The following is a 27,398-nucleotide window of genomic DNA, read 5'->3' as shown; positions in this document are numbered from 1 at the left end:
TGGCTCACCTGCAGCGCAGCTGCCTCACAGTAATAAGCCGGTCAATAGCGGGGTGTACTGAGAGGCATGTTTACAGACTCTCCCTCATCGCAGACGAATGACCACCCAAAAATCTGTCACATCGACGAGACAATAAACAGTAACTTTTTCTTTACTCCAATAATAAAGAAGAATAATAAAGAAAAAAAAAGCTTATCTTCCCCTCCCCGGCCCGGGACCAGTTAACCACCTGTGATTTATCCACACCCTTTTCATTCAGCATGTGTACAACAAATACACACATACTGTGAATTATTCTGTTATGGTCATAAATTAATTCCTGTCTGGTTACAGAAATATTTCACGCAGGAGTGTGCTTCATTCACTCTGTTGAAGCTACGCATAATGATTTGTTCTGATACAATAATGACGGTGTTCAAGTCTACAACAGGGGAACATGAACTCTTCTCAGTTTAGGACAAATCCCCGTGTCTATTGTGAGGAAACACTTCCTACATTGCAACAAAAGGTGAGGTCATCGCAACGACCGCAGGTGAGGTTTTACCAGTTTAGGCCACACCCACCTCTCTCTCTCTCTCTCTCTCTTTATCCCCCTCCCTCCCTCCCTCCCTCACGCTCTCAGCGAAGTGTAAGCGAATGTGGGGCAAAGCTGTTTTGCCTACTCAGCTGAAAAGTCCGGCCCATTCAACCGCTTTCACTGGAAACGACTTTCGCTTCAGCGGATACGCGCTTTGAGCGTCGCGTGCACACACAGGATACGGAGTTTAGGAGTTTAGAGATGGATTTGGGAAACATGGCATCAGTAAAAAAGAAAAATTTTTTCAAATCGGTTTTACCGGCGGAAGAGTTTTTTCTTAGGGACGTAGAAGACACCAGTTTGGCGTTGCCAATGGAGGGACAGGTAACCACGTCGCAGAGTCACTCAGGAGACAGAGTTCAGCAGCAAGTGCAGCTCACCCTAGCGCGGAAGGGGAAACGGACAATATCAAACGGTAAGACATCGTACGTACACCAATGTGCCCAGTGATCGCCTCAGTCCTGCAATCTTATATGCAATAGTACTGCGCATGCGCTGTGCAGAGCGAGGAGCCTGTCGTTCAGCTGGATAGTGAACGTGTTGTTAAATTAAACGGACCCATACATTTGATAGGGCTTTTTATTGTAATTTTCTCTTCTCGAAACTCATGCTCATTAGATGACAGTTATGGTTTATATAAGATATCAACGTGTTCCCTAATTACAATTACCAGGTGTTACAGTTGTCAAGCGACAGTAGGCTACAGAACTTTTTATGACCGGTGAATCATGCTTTGTTCTCTTGCCTGTTATTGCAACGGAAGAAATATAAATTTTCTTCGTCGACACAAAAGGCAGTATTTGTCTTTTAACTTCAATTTGTCTTTTAACATAGTATAAACAGCCCACAGCAACCAGAAAAAAACTGATAAACTATAGGGACTGATTGACTTAAGGGCTACTATTCACTGAACCGCCGAACTGCATTTTGACATATTTTATCGAGCCTTGTCTTTATGACCAACTTAAAATTCAAATGGCTTATCCTGTGAGAAATGTAAGACCACTTTGTAAATGACAAATCGTTAAGGAATGTTTGGAATTTCTGTTCTGGATCGTTTCAGTTGCCGACTATGTCGCTCGCGCATAAACGGGCAATATATTGCAGCATACACGTGTATGTAATGAAGGGTCTGTTTAGCAATACCATTTGAATTCCATAATAACATATGGATAGATGGATGATAGATAGATTATGATTTAGTATCGTAAATACAGTGTGAATATTTGAAACCTTTGCTTTGCTGTTGTTCCATAAAATGCCGGTGTACATTGGCTATTGCAAGTATTTCTGACAACTATGAAACACGTTTCTCCATTTCGATCACTTATTTTATTGTAATGGTTGCGTCACCACATTGCAAAAGTGCTTTAATTCTGAAATTGAACTTGCTTAATGATTTCTTACTGTTAGCTTCTGGTTTGTAAAAAACCGTGTTTACATCAGGACATGAGCAAGGTTTCGGTGACACCGTGTGTAGGATTTCAAGAGACATTTCTAATGGCCTTGACATAATGCCAAATATTTTAGTCATACGTTTCGGCGCCAGAGAGGTAAACAACTCACATGGATCAATACTGGCCTTAGCAGGTGATAAGAATAGTCTACAGGTAATTGTGAACCTGAGTTCCATGGAACTGTCATTATATTGATAAGTGGAGACGAAGTGGGAAGTAGCACCCCAACCTTGGATGTACATACATGGCCTTGTAATTCTTTTATAATTTAAATAATTGGAAAACAGACTTGTTACGATCCTGAAATCGACTACCATAAAGTATGACTTAAGAACTTTACCCTCTGGAAAATACAGTCATGAAGCGATAAATTGCCGTTTTTCTCACCAATCTTATTTGACTTGACAATAAAACAATAATAAACAAAAACGGCTGACTCTTTTTTGTAGACAGCCATCTGTCCTCTGGCGAAAATAAAAGTTTCACAGGTTTAAATGTGTGCAGAGGCTCATTCGGACGTTTGTCGTGTTAACAGTGGAAGTGTGTCGTTTCAGGCAATCTCTACCCCTCCAGAAATCAGACGTCAGCAGATACCGCGTCCGCACCTGACTCGGCAAGCGGACTCCTGTACAGGAAGGTAAGGACCCCCAAAGCCCGGTACAAAAAAGAGTCATCCTCGATTCAAACCCACACGTTCGTCATTAGCAGTCTGGCATTGTAACCTGCAGTGTTTGTTTTGCAAATGCCCATACCCACATCCAGCACCATAGATTAGATACTGTAATCCATTAGTGTACCTGACTATATCTTGCAGCGGTGCACGGTTATACTATCTTGCTCAGAGGAAGAACAGCAGTTCCCTGTATGAGAATAGAACCTGTAAAACCTAGTTCCTGGACCACTACACCATCTTCCTGCTGTGTACTGTGCCCTTCATTCTGAATTTGCCAGTGCAGTCTTGGCAAGCAGCAACCCCCCCACCCCTCCCCCGCACACCCCCTGCCTAAACAGGATTTTCTTCCTAATTAATTGGGATTCAAGTGATTACCCTGTACAATGTTTCAATGGGAGGTATAAAAAGTGGAGAGCCATTGATTACATTGGGGAGGGGGATTAACTGGTGGGTACCTCAATATGGGTATCACTGGAAGAATATAGTAAGCAGAGATTTCCTAATGGTGAAGTTGCATGTAGACCAGTGTTCCTGAGCCAGACAAGTCTAAGTGACTGAATGCTCAGGCAAGGTTATCCGATTCAGCCCTGCCAGAGTCTCACTCTTATTATTGACGCAATGTTGGGGAAGCATGAGTTGAAAAAGTTACAAATGATAGTGGATGTATATTTATTTACCTATACTAGTTTGCCAATTTATACTAACGTTAGCTCGCTAGTGAATGCTTTTTGATAGATGACACCGAAGAATTGCAAGTCAATCTCAGAGTAAACAGTTATTTTTCAACACTAGCCTACTATTTACAGCTATGTAGCTAGCTAATAAAAAGCTAAATTCACAACAGGAATAGGAAAGTTTACCTCAAGGATTTATTTAATGAATACTTTCCTGTTCCAGCAGCCTTCCCGGTCGATGTAGCAGTAAACAGTCGGCGCACGGTTTGGCTTACAAGAACGCTGGAGAGCACCGCGTAAAAGAGCGGGGAGTAACAAGCCCTCTGCCAACAGCTCGAGGCTGTCTGGATGGGGTCATACCGTCTGCCAAACAGAGGCACTTTGATGTGCAGCGAAAAACTAATGTTGAGGATTATTTCCAGCAGCTGGGACTGGGAACTTTTTTTTTTTTTCTCCCTCATTCAGGGTGCACTGTGGCCATATCGATTTTATGTGTGGGTCAGTCGAGGGACAGGAAACGCAAAGAGCGTTGCGTGTCACCAGCAAGCGATGATATGCCTGCCCTATGGGCAGAGGGGACCGGGTCGGGAGACACACGTCTCTTTGCGTATGGGGGAGATGTTCGTAACCTTGATGGTGAACTGAAATCAAGCCGCTTTTATGTAATTGAATCGTTTATTTGAATGGTTAATAATAGTAAATGTGTTTTTAGTGGGGATCTTGTTAGTTCGTTTGTTTCTATGTTGTCTTCTGGAAAAATGTGTCATATTAAGATACATTGTACTAATGGCCGGTTTACTGCTGTGGGCCAAAAAAAAAAAAAGTCACAAAATCTTGTGTGTCTTAGTGTCTGTCAAATGGTTGTGGCAGATTCCAGGTGTTGTTTTAATGTCTCACATCTCGCCCGCCTCCTTTTTGGTTTTCTTTGCCAGTTTAAGGTGGGAGCTCTGTATTAATTTTCATAAGTGAGTGCAAAAAGAGAATGACCTCAACTTGAGGCATTGAAATGTGTGGTTCGGCTAATAAGGTGCTGTCATGCATCAATCACCACATGTACCGCAGGTATATGCAGGTTAGGCACTTGCTGTACTCTCAAAGGCACCCAGGACAAGCCAGGGACTGAAACTCACTCGGGTGCCAGCTTTTGGAGTCTTCACAGAACATTTTCTGATGGTTCGGTGATCTTTTACCGGAGAGTACGTTATCGGTAATGAGAAGCTGCTCTCGTACATTTTCTATCTGGGCCTTTATTGTTCTGGCCGACTGCTGCTGTGCTAGGAACATTAATTAGCGAGACACTGGTGGAAATACCATCACCTCAGGAGGGAATGGAGCTGAATGGACAGTGCTAAAACGTGGTGTACATTTCACCCTGAGTCAGCGTCCACGGTGTGCCCTGGCTTCTTGGCTGCTAGATCGTGTTTAGGAAACAGAAGCAATGTCCTTCGGTGCTACAGAGGACTCGAAGGCAGCAATGTGCATGTGCACGGTCCCTTAGGAGAACAAGACAGAATTAAAAGAGGGGACACTCAGGGGAAAAAAATGTAATGGCTGGTTTTACTGCACATTGGTTCTGTGTGCCAAGGCCGGGAAAGCCTAAAGCCAGAATGCAGAGACATTTGAAGTGGCTGGAAATGGTTGTTTGATATGTTATTGTTTCATATGTCAGTTGTTCCAGGCGCTCGCTCTCTTTTAAGTTTGTCCTGTGGTCGTACTTCAGCACTAGAACTGTGGCTTTGCACTATATTACATCTGAACTGGCCAAGTGAGGCCTTGACGCAGGTTAAGCAGTATACGCTGCAGTAATTTCTCCATGCGGTGCCTAACTTGGCGAACGTGATTCGCTTCTCAGAGTAGCATTATAAGCAGAGAACATACTTCTGGTTTCAAACCGGAAATATCGGTTCCAGGTGTCCTGCCAGTTAGTAATGACTTCAGCTCGATCTCAGAATACAAAATCAATCACAGCGAAGCTGAAAACGTGCAACTGGGTAGCCGTAATGAACGGGAGTCCCTGGTGAACTCCCGCCCTGGACTTACTCTGTTTTTCAGCAATTTTATATTATTCCACAAGGTCTACCAATCCTATTGATCAAGTTTTGAAATAAATGGGGGAAAAAAATTTCAAAACATTAAAAAAAAAAAAAAAACATATCTTCCTGCATAGCTTGTGTAGCAGGCAGATTTAAGATGCCCAATTGAGCAGTAGGGGTTGCTGGTGAATGCTGATACGTGGTCACGTCAGCCAAGTGAATCACTTCTATCCCTGGGCAATGCTACAGCCAGCTATGTGTCAGGATTGGCTCAGTCCAGATTTGATACCAGACCGTAGGGCCTGTCCGTGCACTTAACCGGTGCTTTACTATGATGAGCCACCCAGCAGCCCCTATGAGTCCCTCCTAGCGTAACCTCAGATGCTTCCTGACTGCTGTCGTTTCTCTGCTCTTCCTCCCGTGCCGAAGTGTTCCTCCACAGGTCACATGAATGGGGGCTCCTGGGGTAGGGAGCGCTCGTCCGGCCGATTCGCGTGGAAAGAGAGCACCAAGAGGATGACCGTGAGGGCCGACGCCTCTGGCCAGCCGAATTCGCTGGGCTCCCGCCCGTGCCAGGGGAGCGCGCGCTACGGGATGTCCTACGGGGGGGCCTACACCTTGCCCGTCCGCAGCCTGTCCAGCAGCCGCAACGCACAGGCGGTTCGGGCCCAGGCCGTGGGGCTGTCCCAGAGCTCCGCCCGCTCCGAGATGATCCACAGCATGAGGCTGGGGCAGGCCCCAAAGCCGATGGTCCTCCTCAACGACTCGGTCTTCGACCCGACCAGCCCCGTTATGGCCAACAGCCACCACCAGGAGGCGTTCGCGAGCAGCCGGCAGGCTGAGCATCAGTTCTTCCTCAGCCGGCAGCATTCGGAGGGGTACGCCATGCTCCAACGAGTCCGCCAGGCGACCAAAGTCCAGGGCATGAGGCAGAACTCGCACCCCCCCACAAATCCGATCTCGTACTCCACGTCCATGGCCAGCATGGAGGTGGACGCCGGTCGGATACAGCCGGTGACCAGACTCCAGGCCCAGCAGTCGATGGCCAATGGAAACATCGTCCAAGGGTAAGGCCGCTGAAGGCAAACTCTCATATCTGTGAGCCGTGAGGTCAGTTTACCTTTTTAATACTGTCCCCACTGATGAGGCACCAAATGACACATCGGTCCGATGGTGGGATACATCTATAATATGTCTTGTGTTTTTTAATACAATTTCCAGTAAGTTCTTTGTTGTGACGGCTGTGTCTTATGCAGGAATATGCATGCCGTAGGCCTTGGCCCTATCACATGGGTGCCCACACAGACTTGCGGGGGCTTAGGCTATCCCCTTGGCTCATATTGTCTCCAAAGGAGCACGCCTTTGTCAAAGATTTGGGCCCTTAGGCACTTCCCATCACGCGCCCATAGATCCAGGATTAGCAAACCAGACTCTAATTCTCTCCCAAATCAAAGGCCCGTTCTTCACTCACAGCTGCTTTCTGTTTCTCAGAAGCTCAAGCCCATTTAGATTCCACACAAAAACTGAAGAGTTCTGAAGAACAGACAAGATTCTCCACCGTAGAGGATTACAGGAATTTTGTGTTATGGTCTTCTTTTTAACATAAACTTTATTTTCCTGGATTGGAAACTGTTCATGCTCATTTCAATGCTTCTCACAGACTTTAAAGCATCCAGGAACATTCATTGAATAGTTGATGGTTGACTGTTGTTCTTACACAGTAACTCTGTGTCTCTCAAATCAAAGTCAAGGGGAAGAATTGTGTGGTATTTTTTTTCAAGAATGAATCAGGGATGCAGAAATGTGTCACAGAGTATCTGCCAAATAACACGATGATCCGGTGCTTCTCAGAGACGGGCCAGCAAACTGAGATGAAGGAGCAAGTCTGGAGCTCACAGATATTCAGCTTTATTATGAACAAACCGCAGGCAAGACCAGCGTTTCTACAAAAACCGAAACGTCAGTCTTGCTTGCAGTTTGTTCGCAACAAACCTGAATATCTGTGAGCTCCAGACTCATTCCTTAACGCAGAAATGTGTGTCATTGATATTCATTATCTTCTGTGAAGGTGTTGGTTATACTGGATGCCCTTATCCATGCCTTGCACCTGTTCTCTTCCTGGTAGGAAATCGGAGGGTCAGGCGACAGAGCTGACCCTGGAGAAGGCCATGGCTCTGCTGAACCAGGAGAACACGGATCTGCAGGTCTCTGCGGCCCAGTACATCCAGCACCAGTGTTTCGGCAGCGCCGATGCCCGGAGGATGGTAACTAGAGCGCGCCCGTGAGCGACTATTACACTCTGAACACGGAAGCGACACCGCAGACTGTGCATATTAATCAGATCGTCAAATCCCAGATTCTTAAGATCCATCCCTGCCATTCCTGAGGCTGTGGTTGTTATGAGTGTTCATGAGAGTGGTATGGCTGAAGATGGGGCATCAGAAGCTACCTGCACAGTGCGCCAAATTATTTATTACATTTGTTATATTTGTCTGTTTATAAGAGGACACAAGAAGAAAAGTAAAAACATTTTTTTTTAAATCTCTTTCGTAGGGTCCTGGCTCAAAATGATATATTTCAAAAATCAGTATATTTAAACAGTTTAACAAAGTAAATCAAAAGGTTTGGTTTTCCGTCAGACCCTGAACTTTTAAGATACATTTCTTCTGTCGCTCTTGTGTGATCTGTTTCCTGGCCTCAGTGCCTACCCTGAAAAGAGGTACCCTTTGAAACCTGGCACTGATCAGGTAATTCACCCCAGGTGTGTGTGCCTGCTTCGCCAAGAGGCGTGTCTCCAGAGTGCCTCAGTTCCCTCTCCTAAATTCAGCCGCGTCACAGGCGTGTCTCTCAGCTGACACACCTGGTAGCCTGTAGCTGTGTGGTGCATCGTCTGAAGAGACTTGCGTAGTTGTATCCCATGGACGTCTGGTGAAGGTGCGCTTATCGCACAGCTGGTGAGTCAAAGCCTGTTGTGTCCCACCACGACTCCTGGTGCTGCTCAGCCGCTGGCAAATCCAAGGCTTGAACCTGCAGTGTTTACGCTGCACGGCTGAAAAAACGAGCAGGAACAACATGTTTTCCGGTGGCATGAAGCCAATGCTTGAAATTAGAAGGTGACAGAATGTGCGGCATGTTTTGCGGTTTTGAGTGAAAGTCTTCCGTCGCCCGCGTCCGCAGGTGTTCTACCTGCACGGCGTCCCCAAGCTCATCGGCCTGCTGAAGGTCGACAACGAGCAGCTGCAGGCGGCCGCCGCCGGCGCCCTGCGCAACGTCGTTTTCGAGAGCAACGACAACAAGGTGGAGGTGAAGGATAACAGCGGAATCCCCGTCGCCCTGCAGCTCCTGAACACGAACCGCAGCATCGAGATCCGCAAGCAGCTCACTGGTTAGTAGAGAGGGGCGGGACACTGGAGAAGGGGGGAGAGGGTGGGGCATCTGCGGAGAAGGGGGGAGAGGGTGGGGCATCTGCGGAGAAGGGGGGACAGGGCGGGACACTGGAGAAGGGGGGAGAGGGCGGGACACGGGAGAAGGGGGGAGAGGGTGGGACATCTGCGGAGAAGCTTGATGAGTGCAGGGTGGTGAAGGTAGGGTGCCTGGGCTCATCTCTCCCTCACAGGTTATCTGCACCCACCTGGGTGATGTACGGAAGCCATTTTGCACCAGAACGCTCACAACACATCAGCTGAGGTCGAGAGGGAGAGAAGTTTTTCTCTTGTCTTTGCCAATTAAATCAGGGGATGATTCGGTGGCAGGTTGTGAAACCCAGGCTGGGAATTTAGCCAGGACACCGGGGAACCCCCGACTCTCTGCAGCAAGTGCCGTGGGATGTTTAATGACCTCAGTGAGTCAGGACCTCGGTTTAACGTCTCATCCAAAAGACATTTCATTTGTGAGATCATTTGTCCAAAAAGACAGATCACAAACAAGTGAGCAGTGAGTAGGAACTGTCAGGACATGATTGTAGCTCTGAGTGTTTTATGAAGACTGGTTGGGCCTGTGGTGATCTAGCCATTGATTCTGTCCCCCCCCCTCCCCCCTCCCCCCTAGGGCTCCTTTGGAACCTGTCCTCTAACGACATCCTGAAGGAGTACCTCGCCAAAGAGGCCCCGCAGACCCTCACTAAGTCCGTTCTGATTCCCTGCTCCGGCATCTACGAGGGGGAGAACCCCAAAGACGACATGTTGGCCGACCCGGACACCTTCTTCAACGCCACTGGCTGCCTGCGGTGAGTGGCCCTCCAGCTGCTTTCACTTGTGCGAATTTGCAGAACGTTCACAAATTTTATTTTGTTTGCTGACATTTTTAGCCAATGAACGCGCTTCCAGAAACATTACCAGCCTCGTTTCACTCTTAAGAATAATGAAGGGGGAAGCCGGTTTAATGCTTATGATTACCTCTGCTGCTCTTCCATTAGGGGAAAGGAAACATGAGGTGAAAATGAGGTGGCAAGAGTATAGTAACCTTATAAGAGACTCGAGGTACATAGTATTTCAGTCCTCACATCAGGATGGCATCAAACAGTGCCTTCTTTGGTGAACCATGACAGCATTGTTGTTAGACACTGGCTTCATTCATCTGCATTCGTGATTACCCTTCAGGTCACGCCGGCCTGTGTTCATGGTGACAAGGGTCGAGCAAGGACAGGAAGGTGGAGAGGGAGGGTGACAGGCAGGGGGAAAGCACTCTTCTTCCACAAGCACGTAGTACACAATGTATTGTATTTTACACCTTTAAAGACCCATAATATCACTTGGTTGCCTACTGTCCTTTTGGAATCTCCAAATGGCCTTTTTGGAAACCCGCCTAGACATCGCTCAGAAACAAACTATGCAGAATACAAATTCTTGGTGGTATTGTCATTAAATTTGAACCAGGATTTGTCCAGCATTCTAATAATAGTATTCAAATATCATGTAAAGTTACTGCACAAACACTGTGGAAAACAAGCCTGCCAGAGGCCACCGAAGTGGCTTTCCAAGGGGCCCTCCGGCACAGAGACACAGTGAGAAGATGTTCCAACAGTCCACATTTATTTACAAGGGTTGGCAAGATGTTACAGCCAACTGAGCAGATGTAAAACAGTCATGACCGAGGCTCCCCTTTGTGTGAGTGGGGATGGCAGATTTAACCTGTGCGCACCGATTACCTCACTACGCACAGGTGCAGCCACTCCTGTTCCCGGGTCCAATTAGCCTGGCCAATTATTTAATTCTTATCCAATTATCCAATTGGCCAGGTCTAATTAGCTTGACCCAGGGCAGGTGTGGCTGCTTAAACCAGCCATCCCCACACCACAAACACCAATTAAAAAAACAAAAAAACAGACACATAGCCTCATCAATGGGGATCTACACGGCTCACACTCACCTAATAATAATAATACACTGAATTCTGCTGTATTATTTCCCAGTCAAAGACGATGCATATTGGGGCATATTCTGACTTGGGTTAGGCCCTACGAGTGTGTGTGCATTGACAGCTTAATTCCAAGTGCAGGGGACCTGGCTGTGCCTGTGGGTGAAGTCTGAGGGCGTGTCCCATGGTAGACAGAGATAAGCACACTCAGACACGTTTAAGCACATTTCCTCCCATATATTTTATTCACAAAGAACATGGAACATTTTATTTGCCACCGTTAGGTTCTCAACTCTTCCGTGCACTTAAGCAGGTGTGTAAATGTGAGCCCAGGTAGCACCCGTTCTGCACCCACGGCAGCGCCCCACTACGATGCAGCAGACTGGCCTGTAGAGTCTGGCCGGCGGGAGTGTGTATCATGTGCGCGTTTGGAGAATGGAGCACACTCTGGAGCTGGAGAGGGTCAGAGGAATGAGCGCAAATCCAGAGAAGGGCCTGGAGAAAGCCTTGTCTGCGCATGCTGAGGGGAGAAGACTCTGCTGCCTTTTAACCACCATTTAATCTGGCCATTTTGTCTGAAATCTCTTATTTTCCTTCTATATTCAGTCCGCAAAGTAGGAACTTGTATTCATTTCAGCATGTCGTTTTGTACAATTAGTTTTCCGGAGAAATTTTTTAATCTTTTGGCTGTGACCGTAAATTTCACGCCAAGTGTCGCTGAAAAAGCCGTGTTCAGACCTGCACAGCCGCCGAGCGCAGGAACGTGCCCGAACCCCGGACCGCCGCTCGCTGTTTCGGTACGGCGCGCGGGCTGGCTCGGCGCACACTGCGTCATTTCACAAATGGTTTCTCTGCACCTCTGAGAGACAGGTGCAGGCTGAAGACTCGGCTTCGGTGTTTCAGACAGACGGCGGAGGAGACGGTGGGTCCTTTCCTCAAGCACGTCGGTGGATGAAAGGGAATGGTGACACACACACACTGTGGGTTTATTAAAGCCTCCTCTGTTCCTCCGGGCACACACCCTGCCAATCATATCATAGAACCGTTACGAATGGCCATTGTTTCAAATACGGGCGTGACAACACAGAATGGGGGGGTGGGGGGGGGGGGTGGATAACAAGTGAGTCAGACATCAGAGAGATATTGGACTGGTGCAGCAGATGGGGTTGTTACATTAAGTTATCGCAAATGGGGACTTTTTGGAAAATAATCTTGGGGCAACTGGAAAAGTTATTCATGATACACTGAGTCATATCTGGATAAAGTTCTGTGGAAGAAGGCTGTACTGCCAAATCAAAAAGAACAAAGGTCATTTGGCTCTCACATAATGGCTGCTGTGTGGTGATTTAATAGCAGAAAAAAAACAGAAAAGAGGGTAAATGTGTGGCATGCCCTTCCATAAGCATTAGGTCCATATACTGGCCGATCGACCTGTTCACTGCGCCTTCCGTGGGAACAAAGGCTGTGTTGTCTCAGTCCTGCAAGTTTCAAGCCAGGTTTTCTTTATATCTCAGAATTAGTTGGAATTCAATCACCTTCCTTCCTGAGGAGCCTCGCCCTTAAGCACACACGTTAGTCACATCTCTTTGCTTACGGGCGGCTGGGCCTGGTCGCCTGTGGAGGGGGAATAAAAGCTGGCAGCTTCTGCAGAAATTCAACTTAATCCTGTATATCTCAAGCCCGAGATCAGACCCTCAACAGATCCTGTTTAGTGTTTTACCCGGAAGACTGTTACTGCCGTCGCCCTTGCTTCTCAAACGTAATCCTGCGCTCTGAGAAATTCCAGATGAGAACCCCGGCGTGGTGTTTGTGGACAGGAGGCCTGGCGTGCTGGACTATGAATAGAGGTGGGAGAGAGCGGAGGAATATCAGGCCAGCTGTGCTTTGAAGGGCTCTGAGCATTCGGACCCTCCCCCACACAACGGCAATGTCACACCATGACTCCATTTCCCACAAGGCCGTGCGAAATGTTCCCATCTGCAAACACCACTGGGATTCAAGGACCGCCATTTCAGCCTTTCAGGCCTAGATTCTTACGCTCATCCTCCTAAAATGACTGTATTCCTTCATTCCTTTATTTGAAGGCAGTGTATGTACAGTGCCCTCCAGAAGTATGGGAACGGTAGTTATTTTTGCTACATACGTCCGCCGTTTGTATTTGCAATCAGAAGACAAATGTGAAACCTAAGTGCTAACAGCTTATATTTCCGTGGTATTTACATGTGTCTATGTTTTACCATTTCGCAGAAACGGCTGTTTTTTGTGTTGATTTTGGGCAGTGCGTTTCCTCTGCTCCTGATACTCTTGTAAACAATTTTCGTGGTCATGTCCTCCTTTTTGGGGAGAAAGGCCAAGGGTTATCACCATGACGATGGTGTACTGGAGTGTCATCCTCTGTTTTGACTGAGCAGCCCGTCAGAGTTGGAAACCTGGCCCCAAGCCAAGCCTCCTGGCTTCAGATGAACGCATCTTTGTTGTGAGATGTGGTTACCTGGCAACCCGACAGCCGAGAACCTTGTAGGATCAATAATTAACTGCCCTTTATTTCCTGATGCCTGACACACAAAACGGCTTGCCATGGAGGAAGTCGGTGACACTGTTTGAATTTTTGATGAGACATTTTTCACGTCTGGCCTGGTCATCGTTAAGGGCAGTATTTTGCAGGGCTATGCAGCTCTTGGCGATACGCTACAATCTTTCCCTCCAGTTTTTTTTTCCTGTCACAACCATGCAATACTCACCATCTCATAAAACAGTCACACAATTCACGTGTAATACACAGCATCGCATAAAACACAGTCACACATTGCCAATAGCCAATGTAGTTCAAGGATATGACTGCAGATTTTATCCCAAAATGGAAATAAATAAAATTAAATAACAATAATAATAATAATAATAATAATGTCCTATAAAATAAAATCAAATGATGTACAATAACTTGCATAAGTTCTAGAACAAGTTCTAAAACAATAACTGTGCTTTGAAGGGCTCTGAGCATTCGACATAGGGGGCGACATAGCTCAGGAGGTAAGAGCGGTTATTTGGCAGTCGGAGGGTTGCCGGTTCAATCCCCACCCTGGGCGTGTCGAAGTGTCCCTGAGCAAGACACCTAACCCCTAACCCCTAACTGCTCTGGTGATTGAGAGGCAACAATTGTAAAGCACTTTGGATAAAAGCGCTATATAAATGCAGTCCATTTACCATTTTCAGAGAATTGCTAATTGATTATTCCATCGATCATTCAATGGGTAGTTTTCTGGAATAACCTGAAAAACAATCTGTTCACAGATCCCTACCGGCTGATAAGCTGTCTAAGCTTTAAATGTGGTTTCACAAGTAATATATATTAGGCATGGCAGTTTCCTGTTGAGGTGAGTCACGACTTACCCAGAATGCAGTTTGTCATGAGAAACCCCCTTTAGGGCCTGGGCTTGTGCCTATAGGGGAGTGGCAGGTGTTGACTCTGGAGAACAGGTGATCATATCGGTGGGAAAATGAAGAACAGAACCATGAGGCAGGCGTTAGGGTCTTGCCCCTCAAACGTGAACACTGTGGTCTTCTGGGTAGCTCAGTCCTGAAATGCACCGCCCACAAGGGGGGAGGGGAGGGGTGAGAGATGCAGTGCTGTTTCTGTGGGTGTAGGCTGGTGAGCGGGGAGGGAAGGGGAGTGGAGTGGAGTGGAGTGGAGTGGAGGGGAGGGGGAGCGGAGGGGACGGCAGGGAGTGCAGTTAAGGATTACAAATGAGTGTCATTTAGTGCGCTTGAAAAACGTGGTGGTAGTTGAAGAGCTCCTCAGGCCCTGGAGTGTTTTTAGCTTCGCTGAGAGACGGTCGCAGTTGAAAGGTTGTGAGTCATAAGACCTGCTTCACAAACAGGCCCTGAGGGCAGAGATGGGAGATTTAGTGGAAAATAGAACCGCGTGCCGAGTCGAGAAATCTCGTACTGTGACGGGACGCTGTGGATGAACACATTCCCAGGGTCTGTAGTGGGGGGACAGACGCGGACGCATTAAAATGGACACACTTTGCATTACACACTGGCTAGGAAGACCTCTATAACTGATATTACCAAAATATTCTCACCATAATGAAGAAAAACCCCCAAACACCTGTCCGACAGAACAAAAACACTCTTCATGGGGCAGTTTGGTGCGGATGTGTCAGTGACAGACCTGGGTCAAATACGTATTTGTTTTGGATTCAAATACTTTTCTGCGCTTTACTGATCTTGTCTGGTGTATTGGAATCAATTAAATACTCTCAAAAAGTGCAAACCCACTTTCTGGTCATATTGACAGGCTCAATTACACCAGGCAAGATCAATAAAGCACAGAAAAGTATTTAATCCGAAACAAATGTGTATTTGACACAGGTCTGGTCTGTGCCTACTGTCCACAGAGGACTTCAAGAACAGAACTACAGAGGCTAAACTGCAGGGTGCAAACCACGAGTCAGCTGCAAAAGTAGTTTGCTAAATAGGATCTAAAACAGCCTGCTGAGTTTGGGAAAAAGGTCTTGTGGAATGCCGAGGCAAAGTGTGAACACTGGCCCAAAAGGGACTGCTCAAGATCCAAAGGACCCCTCCTCATCTGTGAAATGTTGTGGTGGGGGCATGTATGGCTGCCACAGTACTGGCTGACTTGACTCCTTTTTTTGTTGTTATTTTTAAATATCGCAGGAACATGAGTTCGTCAGGGCCGGACGGGCGTAAGATCATGCGGGAGTGTGACACGCTCATCGACTCTCTCGTGCACTACATCCGCGGCTCCATCGCAGACTACATACCTGACGACAAGGTGAGTGAAGTGTCCCGTCACAAACAGCAGATTAAAATAGATCTGCTTATCTATAATCCTGACAAAGACTGTGGCAGCTTGGTCTGACAGGAGTAATCTTTCAAGAAACAGTATCTGATTCTTTTTTATAAAATTCCACACAGGCGGGAATAATCCAAACGAATGCGAAAAATATGTACAGTTACAATGACTCAGAAATCCCAGCTAAGTCATGCTATAGAACTGAAGCTAATTACAGGCGAGTACACTCATGTAGACCATGTCTCTGAAGTAACGCATGACCTTCCTTGCTCTCCTGAGAAATCCTTTATTGTATTCATTTACAGATTGCTCATAGGTGTATTCTCATTTTTTTAGCCACTGGAGGTATTGCATTGATTCGAAGCCAAAACTTATCCAATATCTGTCGGCACTTTGTTTCTGTGAGAGAGTACATTTTTTTTATAATTCAGCATGTTCTCTATGATACAGTATCTTCATGTTTTGGCACTGATTGTGAAAAATAATTTCTTCATTGGGGACAATAAACTTTATGTCTGTCTGTCTCTGTCTGCTTGCCTATCTCTCTACCCACCTGTCTGCCTGTCTGTCTGTCTGCCTGTCTCTCTGCCTGTCTGTTTGCCTGTCTGTCCGCCCCTCCGTCTGTCTGTCTGTCCGGCTCCTCGTCCCCCAGTCCACGGAGAACTGCGTCTGCATTCTGCACAACCTCACGTACCAGATGGAGGCGGAGCTTCCCCAGAAGTACGTCGTCAAGATTGCCGAATCGCAGAAGAGCCCGGTCGCCAAGAACAAGTCCCCCGGCTGCTTCGGGGTGCGGAGCACTAAGGCGCTGGAGGTACGGGGGGGGCCGGAATCCGGGGGGGGGGGGGGGGGGGTACCATAGCATCGTTAAAATGAGGCCCGTCTTTCCTGCCCTATGAAGTCTGGGGCAGTAAAGGCCCTCTGCAGAAATGTAGCATTTATCCTGAACTTTGACCTACAGATGCATCCTTAAATGTGGACACGTTTAGCAAAACCCAATCTCAGACTTTACTTATGTGTACAGCACCTTTCATAATATATATATATATATATATATATATATATATATATACTGTATTACCATTTTTTATATATATATATATATATAAAATAGAAGATAAGAAGTAAGAACAACATGGGTAGTTGCCTAAATTTGTAGTTAATATTAAAATTTACTTTTAATTCATTAATTTCTGGTAGCTTTTTGTGATTCAAAGACCTTTCAGTGTTGACAATGACATGAATGTATGTTCCTACTGTGTTTACGTGGTGAGTGTCTCCAGTGATGACAGTCAGCTTTTGTCCTGAGTGTGGCGATGTCGCTCCTGCAGAATTTGGAGAAAGAGGGCCCCCTGCTGGAGGAGAAGAGTAACCCACAGGGCGTGGAGTGGCTGTGGAGCCCCATCACTGTGCGCATGTACCTGTCCCTCATGGCCCGCAGTTCCCGCCGCTACAGCAAGGAGGCAGCGCTGGGCGCCCTGCAGAACATCACCGCTGGAAACGGCCTGGTAACCGAAGCAGTCACCCCCGGCGTCGCCTATAGCAACAGGGACACGCACGCGCCGTCACCCCAGCGTTGCCTATAGCAACGGGGACACGCACGCGCCGTCACCCCGGCGTCGCCTATAGCAACGGGGATGCTCGTGCCGTCACCCCAGCGTCGCCTATAGCAACGGGGATGCTCGCGCTGTCACCCCCGGCGTCGCCTATAGCAACGGGGACACGCTCGCGCTGTCACCCCCGGCGTCGCCTATAGCAACGGGGACACGCTCGCGCGGTCACCCCCGGCGTCGCCTTTTTTTCTGCTGGTTCTCAAGAGGATATGAAGCAGAGAATAACCGTTTTACGTTAAGTTCTGTTTCGATCTCAGGTCTTTTTTTTATAATCGAAATCTCTCTATGTGTATTGCTTTAGTTTTAATTTCAGTTCATCAGTTTGTTGAATGAAGCTGACTGAACTTTGGCCGATTCTTACCCAAACGTGGTGTTGGTCAAACTCCTGTTTGCTCTTCACTGTTCTTGCTAGCCTGTTAAATGATTAACTCTGATGAGAATATTTCTTGTCGTGTGGGAGTGTAATATCTCTGTAGGGAGCAGGAATGATGGAGTAACATGTTCTCTCATGGTTCTGCAGACCCATCATGGAAAAAGAGGAAAATGAAAGTACTAATAAAGACCAGCTCCAGTTTTGAGCCTTTGCTATGCTTTTCCACAGTTACAGTGTGTGTGTATGTGTGTGAGTGTGTGTTTGTGCATATGTGTGCGTGAGTGTGTGTGTGTGTGTGTGTGTGTGCGTGTGCAGCAGTGGGTGTGTGGCAGTGGGCGTGTATGTGTTTGTGTGCAGCAGTGGGTGTGTGGCAGTGGGTGTGTGTGTGTGCGTGTGCAGCACTGGGTGTGTATGTGTGCGTGTGCGGCAGTGGGTGTGTGGCAGTGTGTGTGCGTGTGTGGCAGTGGGTGTGTGGCAGTGGGCGTGTGCGGCAGTGGGCGTGTATGTGTTTGTGTTATTGCTTGTAAATACGTGGGGGCGTGTCTGTCCGCGAGCGTTTGCCGAAGTTCCCTCAGGCGAACCGAACCGGAGTAGTAGTGATGGGGGGGGGGGGGGGGGGGGGGGGGGGTGCGTGTGTTTGGCAGGTGTCCCATGCCATGGCCTGCACCATTGTGATGGGGGGGCGTGTGTTTGGCAGGTGTCCCACGCCATGGCCTGCACCATTGTGATGGGGGGGGGCGTGTGTTTGGCAGGTGTCCCACGCCTTGGCCTGCACCATTGTGATGGGGGGGGGGCGTGTGTTTGGCAGGTGTCCCACGCCATGGCCTGCACCATTGTGAAGAAGGAGGGGGGGCTGCAGCAGGTGAAGAAGATCCTTGAGGAGGACGAGCCGGCGGTGAAGAGGACGGCCGTGGCCCTGCTGAGGAACCTGTCTCACTATGAGGAGCTGCACTCCGACATCGGTCAGCAGCGCCGAGATACACAACCCCTACACACACAGCCTTTACACACAGCCTACATACACAGCCTACACACACAGCCCCTACACACAGCCTACACACACAATCCCTACACAGCCCCTACACACACAACTCTTACACCGCTTATTACACACACAGCCTTCGCACACAACTTTTAAACACACAACCCCTACACACACAGCCTTTACACACACAACCCTGACAGACAACCCTTACTGCACATATTACATACACAGCCCTTACATACACAACCCGTACACTGCATATCATATACACAGCCCTTACACTGCATATTACACAGTGTAACAGCCCAACCTGCTAATGCCCCCCTAACAGCCCTGCCTGCTAACCAGCATGCCCCTGGGCTGTGGGAGGAAGCCCTGGGGGGGTGACGTTCAGGAGATGAACGCGGTGTCGCCTGCTCTCTCCTCTCCCACAGTGCAGCTGGTGCTGCCCGAGCTGCTGGCCATGCTGCCGGACCCCGACGCTAACGCCCAGCCCCCCACCGAAGTGACCGTGTCCCTCTGCAACATCCTGCTGAACCTCTGCCAGAACGCCCCGCCCAACGCCCGCGCCATCCTCAGCCAGGGCGGCCTCAAGAAGATCGTCGCCATCAGCGCCAAGGACTTCGGGTGAGACCTCCGGGATGAGTTTAATACCAGATCTCGGGTGTTTCCGAAATATGTTCTCTGGTAGCAGCAAAGCTGTGGAAAACTTAGTCTGGGTGAAGCTGAATATGCCTTTATAGTTTTACATATTAACGACAGGCCTGTCCTGAAGATACAAGCAACTGCAAGGTTAAAATATTCGAAAATATGTGTTATGTTTTGGCGCCTGTCTCTCCCCCCCTCCCCACACCCCCACCCCCACCCCCACCTATTGGATTGCGTGTTTAACGGAGCGCCTGTCTCGTCTGCCCCCCCCCCCCCATCTCTCCCGCAGGAACATCCCCTCCAGGGAGAGCCAGGCCGCCAGTGTCCTGCTCCACGCCATGTGGAGGCACACAGAGCTGCACGGGGTCTACAAAAAGGTGAGTCCTCCTGCCAGGAGGGGGCGGTAGTGGCCAGAGACTGCAGATAAACACCTGGGCAAAGTGACTGTGATGTCACTCGTCGAGTCTCCGTGGGCTTGAGAAAAGCGCTTCGAAACCATTAGGAGTCCTGCCGTGTTATTGACTCTCTGTGTGTGTCGCCCTGTATCTAAATAGTGTAAATAGTGTCCATTCTACCTTAAAAAGTATGGTTGATTTTAAAATATGGTTGATATTAAAAGGAATTGACACGCTGATGGAAATTTGCCATCGTCATGCGTTAATGTTTTTTGTTGTTGTTGTTTTGTCTTTGATCTAGGCGGGATACAAGAAACCAGCTTTCATCAACAGCAGGACCACCAAAGCGGTAAATTTTGTCCACGAATAAGAGGAGGCAGCAGGACTCTGTAATGACACACACAGACCCCTTCTCTCTCTTCTCTCACTCAGCCTGCATGCAGTGTCCTATTCTACTGCCTGTGTCTGTCTGTCAAACCAAGGCTGTAACAGGCAACCACAAAAAACTGCAAACTATTCAGTTTCTATTATTAGTCTTAATTACCCCCTTCTGTGCCAGTACTATTATTGCATTATTGAATTTTTATGTGCAATTCCCATTTTTGAGGGAACAAAAATGTTACTGCCCAATGCTACTAAAATATCTGAGATTATATACGATGTAAGCAGCACATAAGACTGGAAACACTGCAGTCAATCATCTGTGATTAGTTAGCACAGGTATGTCAAAATTGGCAAAGTGGCGTCCTATATTCCCTAATTTCTTGTGAATATAACGAGTTTTTTTTTTACTATTACAATCTTATGTTTATTCTGAAATGTCATTGAAAATTTTAATCTCATTTGAGGGAAGACTGTGATTGTGCACACTGTGGAGAACCCACGCCCCCTGGTGGTTGAGTGGGGATGGTGCCACAAGAGGGAAATGTGCAAGTAAGAGTTATGCATTATGAGTTCACTGTAATCACTGTATACAGTAAATCGAGGAAAAAACAACTTGCTTCTAAATATCCCCAACTTAAAGGGGGGAATAAAGGATGATCATGTTAATTTTCAAATTTATGTGTATGCATTAATAATAGGCTATCCCCAGTGTTCAGCTTTAAATAATTAGCTTCCACCCGGTCCTGCTTTTGGACTGTTGGATGTGGCCGATTGTAAACGCTGTCCCAGAAGTGTCTGGGTCCCTCGGTCAGGTTCCATTCAGCACAGGGCTAGCGAGCCGTGCTAGCGTCTGCCTGGCAGAGGATCTCGCGGTATTCACTGCGGACGGGGCAGCGTCACTTTCCATTGTAAAGTTCCAGTGTTGGAAATAAGATTTCCATGGAACCTGAAAACTGGTACGGTCCAAGCAAGACCCTGATATGCAACTGTAGCGGCCCGTTTTTCTAATGCACGTTAAAAATGTTTCGCAAACTTACACTGTACAAAATTGTTTTTTTTTTTCTCTCTTTATTCGCCACACATGCGTGACCCGGCTTGTCTTTATATTTTTGCTGTGGCTTCCATGTTAAATGTGTGAGACTCGGAGGGATCTAGTGCAGAATATAGCAATGACATTTTTTGTTTGAACTGACATGGGTTTGAATATATAGTAATTAGGAAAAGGTTGCCAAAAAGTACCATTTGAACGATCACTGATCAGGTGTGAATAAATAATCTATTTTTATCATTTTTTTTGTTACTGCCTTTTGAATAATCTGAGTTACTGCTTATCTTGGTTTACCAACAAAAAAATAATACAAAAAAATGTTACATAATTTGCCAGTGCTTTAAAATGTCTTATGAAAAATGAATGTATTTTTGTTTCTTGCACTGTAACCGAGTGTAAATGTATTCAGCTGCATTACTGTTTCATTATTCTTTGCACTACATATACCTTTTCCTGCAAACAGCTGCATTGTATGAGTCATGACATTAAATGACGTTTAATAAATGCCTGTTAGAGAAATCTTTAATAAAAAGCTTGTGTGTAGTTATGTACAGCTATGTTTGTATTGAGATAATTTTGTACTGAAATAAAAATTGAAAGCGTCAACCTGGTGTGGATTACATATTTTGTGCAAGGTAATGAGGCTGTATCAAGGTGCGGGATAATGGGTCTGTATGTGCACGTGTGTGTGTGTGCTTGTGCGTGTGTATGTGTGTGTGTTTGTGCGCGTGTGTGTATGCATGTATGTGTGTGTTTGTGCAAACGCGCAGTGTTACAGGAAACAGTTGTTTATTTAAACTCTTTTTACAGGACAGCCAGTGAGTGCTCTGTCTCAGACCTGGCATGCTCACAGCAGCAGCAATGATGTACAGGTTTAAGTGCTACGTCTTGAACAGAAACACACAGACCCCACCCACCCCCCCACCCCCCAAAAAAAGAGAAAAGAAATGAGACATTTCATTTCAGGGGGGAGGGGAGGGGGGGTCCAAATGGAGGGTTCCCCCATTGCTCTCTGCCCCACCCAATCTCTTTAAGCTTCCTCTCGAAAGTTTGATCAGAGATGCAGGGCTTGTCCCAGTCGCTTATTTTACCTTCCTCACGCACACTTCCCTCTCTCCCTTAGCTCCTCCCACTGGAGGATGCGAGGAGGGCGGAGCCAGGAAACGGAGCGTCCCAGTTCAGCCAGGCGTCAGTCCGAAGCCTCGTCAGTTACAGACGTGGCTGATGGGAAGAGGTGGATCCACGGGTCGATCGTCTATACGTCACGTGTTTGCGAAAAATATCACTTCCGGAAAGGCTGCTCTTGTGTTTCCTCGCTCAAGCATCCTTCGGGAGCCTCCTAGCTCCTCGGTCCCGCCTCCTAGCTCCTCGGTCCCGCCTCCTAGCTCCCCGGTCCCGCCTCCTAGCTCCCCGGTCCCGCCTCCTAGCTCCCCGGTCCCGCCTCCTAGCTCCCCGGTCCCGCCTCCTAGCTCCCCGGTCCTGCCTCCTAGCTCCCCGGTCCCGCCTCCTAGCTCCCCGGTCCCGGCTCCTAGCTCCCCGGTCCCGCCTCCTTCACGGCTGGAACGTCCTTAAAGATGGCGGACCTCTATCGATCCCCGAGTCAGTCGAGGGCCGAGGAGACGAGGACGGGTAAAATAAGCGACTGGAGCGTGCACTACTGGGGCAGTGGGGGGGGGGGGGGTGGTCCCCACCCAACTCCTCCCATTTTCTCACCCAGCAACCCCCCCCCCCGCCCCCTCCCACCCTACCAGAACCAAGCACAGCCCATTCCCTAAGGCAAACACACTTTGTCCCAAAAACGAACCGACAGAAGTACAGAAACAAACAAAATAAGGTACAAAATGAAAAAAGCTGCATGCACTGTATTAGCAAGAAAGACTAAAATTGACAAAACGAGAAATAAAAACATCCTTTTCAAGAGACTACTCGGGCTAAGGCTAGCTAGCATATTAAACCAGGACTGATGTCAATCCACTCAGTGGTTCCAAAACAGGATTCCCCGTTTCAACACTCAACACTCAAAAAAAAAAAAAGAAAAGACAGAACCGCGGCAAATAAAATACATGCTGACACTGACACAGGCCTGCTACCCATAGTGTACATGTATACAGTACTTCGATAGGGAAAGGCTGCAGCCTTTTCACTGCGCCCCAGCTTTATGGCACATTCCGAAGAGCAACGGTGGGAGAACTCTCCTGAAAACCTCATTTATGAAGATTTCATACATTTCAAACTGGAAATATAAAGAACACATCCGAATGTCAAAATATATCCCATATATATTAGGATATATATGAGTTACCAGTGACAGACCTATTAGCGGTCTTGTTTAGTATTTTATTCAACGTAAATAATTAGAAGCTCACTGCGTAGACATTTTTCTTCCTTGATTTGGCTCTATACGCCACAATTTCAGATTTGTAATCAAAAAATTCACATGTACTTGTAGTTCTCTGCTTTTATTAATGGGCATTTTTATACATTTTGGTTTCATCATTACAGAAATGACAGCACTTTTTATACACCCCCCCCCTATTTCAGGTGACGGTTTGGGACAAACGGCTTCACAGGTGTGTCTGATTAGTCAGGTGCGTCCTGCTGCCTTAGCCCCAAACAATATGGTGCCCTGAAATGGGGGGAGGGGGGACTATGTATAAAAAGCGCTGTAATTCCCACAAGGTATTTATAAAAATAAATACCCTTTAATAAAAGCTGAGAATGTGCACTTCATTTTTATCACAAATCTAAAATTGTGGAGAGCCAATTCCAGAAAAAAAGTGTCTTTGTCCCAAACATTATGGAGCTCACTGAATATTTAATAATATTTCAAACTTTATATTTTGCAGATGTACAAACATTTCCATAGTATAGACGTAACTGTCTACAAAAATTGCAGGAATTAAATTACAGTTGAACCTCAGAGATAGAAACATCAAATTCATGTACTAATTGGTTAACAATTGAGAGGCATCAATTGTAAAGCGCTTTGGATAAAAGCGCTACATAAATGCAGTCCATTTACCATTTAACAAACTGACATGACATCCAGAAGCATCATTTCCAGCTGTGTCTTTTCAAAGTCCTTATTCTCACTGATGCCACAAAGGGCATTAAGTCACAGTTTTCATTAAAAAAAGACTAAATATCAAAACTTGACAAAACTGCACATCTTAGCACAACTGCTGAAGAATACAACATGGATGGGGAAGTCAGCATGTTTGATATAAAGAAGGGTCTAAAGAGAACCAAACAATAAGCAAAGGAGACCAAAGATACGTGACTGAGGAGGAGACGCCGCTTGGAAAGCCAGCATTAATCAGAAGAACATCGACGTCCCAAGCTATTATTATTGGTCAGCTTAAAACAAGGTTTGTGGCTACAGAATGAGAATAGCCCATTGTAAGTGTAAAATAACAATAATTATTTTTGTGTGTAAACTGAAGCAGTTTCCTGAACTCTTCAGAATTCTGGAATATTTATATATAAAAACACATTTATCTCCGAGGTTCTACTGTACGTTTTTCTACAATCTCTGTATTCGATTACTCACAGTAATCAGCAATATTTTCGCCATTTATATATCATGTAATTTCATTTTTTACTTTGAATAATTAGGCATCTATATGAAATATATTTTGACAAGGTATAGTCCATGTTCTGTGTCAACAGTTTCACATGAGGGAAGGCCAGTAAAAACAATCTCTGGTAATGATTCCTCCTCCCCAGCAGGAGGAGCAGTTGTGTTAACACTAAAGGCTCTGTGTATCTCCGTTTAACTTCTGGCAGCCCTTAAAATATCTTTTTGACCCTGACAAGCCTTGCATTCAGTCTTCTGAGTAAAGAAAGATTAAAGAATTCACTCTTGCAAGAAGAGTTTAAGGATCAAGTAGGATTTTGTGTGTGGTAGTGGGTGGGTTCCCATTCCCATAACTGCCCAGCGCACAGCACAAACCAACAACAAGAGTGTATCTCCACAAAAGCCTGGAGAGTGTGATGCTTAGACCTTCATGGACGTCAGCTCTGAAATGTCACAAGGTACATCGGAAGCTCGGTGTTTGTGCTCCAATTGCAGCGTGCCGTCAAAACAGCTGTAAATGAAACCGGATTAAACCAGGAGCTGGAAAGTGGAATGCAGCTCACTTCACCTGGTGGTCAAAGACCATAAATGTGGTCGACTGGCCGGACTATAACGGCAAAACACCATGAAAGTATTTGTACTGGGTTTTCTTTCGTGTTCAGATAGACGTCACTACGTAAAAACCTGGCTAGCTGGCATGATTAGCGACATTCATTTTACCCAATCAAAGGTACCAACTCCAGCTCAGTTAACAAAGTTGGTCAATAAATTGAAATATGAACTCTTGCAGAATACAAATGAAATAAAAACAGAACTGGCATGACCTGAGCTGTGTCCCTGATTGCCACTCATGATTGGATGAGGTTCTTCCTTAAAAAGGGATGAGAGGACATAAAGGGGAGGAGCCAGGGGACAGCATGTGACCAGGCGGTTGTTATGATGTACGTTACTGCGGTGATGACGCTTCACATTCACGGTGTATTGTATGGGTGGGGGAAAGGTCCTGCCTCTGTCATTTATTTAAAGTGTCTTGCCTTCAAGACCCGACATGCCCCTTTAAATCAACGGCATGCTCGGATTTGTGGTTGACGGTGATTGACAGGAGTAACTGGACCTTAGAGGAAATACAGAGGCCAACTGTCAGATACAGTAAGTCTGGTTTCCATGGAGACCCTCCATTACACCTGGATATGTTAAGACATCACAATAATGGCCCTTCCTTGCGTTCCCTCTCCACAGCAAAAAAAAAAAAAAAAGAGAAAAAAACCCCAAACAAATCAAAACCAAAAAAATTGTGAAATCAGTCATACACCTGTGACTGCTCCACCTGAAGGTCACAAAGACCCTCCTAATAACAAGTTAAAACCCAGACTGAGAAATCTCCAGCTAGGACTGCTTCCACTCATTTATTTTTCTTTTTTTTTTTTTTAAGAAAATGAAATTGGGCTTACAGTTCTGGTAGAGCAATCCTTAGAAACACAAATAAATTAGATTTTTTAAACACACTACATAATACTAGTTGATGGAACTTTTGATGTTCATCAACACAAATTTCAGCTGACTCACATGACTAATGATATAATATTGGGCTCACACTGATACGCCCAATTTTATTTATTTTTTTACCTCACTCAGTTCTTGCTCACTAATTTTCCTTTGTGTTTCCCTCTAAAGCATCTTCGTGACAGTGTCTCAGTTTCATAAAAAAAAAAATTTTAAAAGCACTACACAAATAAAATAGTATTGAACTGAATTATTCAAATGTTGCATTGTAGCATTTCAGGCTCAAAAGACTGCAACTCCCAGAATGCATCAGGTTTCAAATTCTGATCTCCAGGTGTACCATGGGACATGACAACCAGCACACAGAGAAAATAGAGAAGCTGCTTGAGACAGCATATGTATCTTAGTGCTGCAGAGATTTAGAGATTTGAAAATGAACTGTATTAACTGCTTTAACTGTCCTCACAGTAATATCTGTATAAAAAATGATATATATCAATGCAAATACTCTGACTTACACATAATTATGGACAATATTTCAAAATGTCACTATAAAGCCTACATATGTATGTTGAAACTTACTTTTGCCATATACTTAAGGCATTTGAATTTGAGATCAAAAGATGGATATGAGACAAAATTACAATCAGCTTTAATTTAATGCTATCAACATGCACGTGTTTTAGCGTTCCACAGAAACAGCTGTTTTTTTGTACTGAGTCCCCCACATTTTCAGCTGTGGAAAATGAGGTGCATGGATGACTGACAGGTGCTAGCTGTTGCTCAGCTGTTTCCCTCTGCATGGATTGTTCACTTATAAAAGAGCAGTGAGTGTCTAGTCTCGGGTTTAGCCTTTGATTTCACCCGTGGAGACAGCGTTCAGAGTCAGAGGCATACTCAATCAAGAAGACCAGAGGACTCACTCTGGCTGAGAAACAACTAAACTGTGAGCTGAGAGAAGAGAAGAATTCATTAAGGACAGAAACTTATTATTTCAAGCACAGTTTAGAAAGTCTTGAAAAAGAAAGAAACCAGATGTACTCTGAGATAAACACCACACTGGCCGACCGTGGAAGACGACCGCACTGTAACAACGGTCAGTGACATCACCAGCAGCCTCCAGAGGGCAGTGGTGAAATAGCACAAGTGCAGGAGACTTGGTAAGCAGACCTACAGAGGCTACACTGCAACATGCAAATGTCTCCGCAGCTGCAAGAATTCAAATTTTGATTCAAATTCAAATTTTCCAGAAAATAAAAATACAGAAGAGATCTGGAAGAAAGA

General features: G+C 46.2%; 1 protein-coding gene across 1 annotated transcript; it reads left to right on the top strand.

The window, feature by feature from the left end:
* Positions 1-613: 613 nt before the first annotated feature.
* pkp2 (plakophilin 2) lies at positions 614-21,982 on the top strand. Its single transcript, XM_064342281.1, has 13 exons — positions 614-992; positions 2,589-2,671; positions 5,844-6,481; positions 7,540-7,678; positions 8,592-8,799; positions 9,462-9,639; positions 15,450-15,567; positions 16,241-16,402; positions 16,920-17,096; positions 18,383-18,536; positions 18,994-19,186; positions 19,497-19,584; positions 19,904-21,982. The coding sequence occupies exons 1-13, from the start codon at positions 779-781 to the stop codon at positions 19,970-19,972; spliced, it is 2,421 nt and encodes an 806-aa protein (XP_064198351.1). The 5' UTR covers positions 614-778; the 3' UTR covers positions 19,973-21,982.
* Positions 21,983-27,398: the final 5,416 nt, after the last annotated feature.

Source organism: Anguilla rostrata, chromosome 7 (assembly GCF_018555375.3).
Source record: "Anguilla rostrata isolate EN2019 chromosome 7, ASM1855537v3, whole genome shotgun sequence".
NCBI lineage: Eukaryota > Metazoa > Chordata > Actinopteri > Anguilliformes > Anguillidae > Anguilla > Anguilla rostrata.
This window is presented reverse-complemented; position numbering and strand designations above follow the sequence as displayed.

What these genes read in the sequence shown, in the direction of transcription:
- pkp2 (XM_064342281.1), top strand. Translation starts at nt 779, where the DNA reads ATGGATTTGGGAAACATGGCATCAGTAAAAAAGAAAAATTTTTTCAAA. An exon ending in GCGCCGATGCCCGGAGGATG is followed by an intron (nt 7,679 to 8,591) that starts GTAACTAGAGCG and finishes CCGCGTCCGCAG; the next exon opens with GTGTTCTACCTGCACGGCGT. An exon ending in GATCCGCAAGCAGCTCACTG is followed by an intron (nt 8,800 to 9,461) that starts GTTAGTAGAGAG and finishes CCTCCCCCCTAG; the next exon opens with GGCTCCTTTGGAACCTGTCC.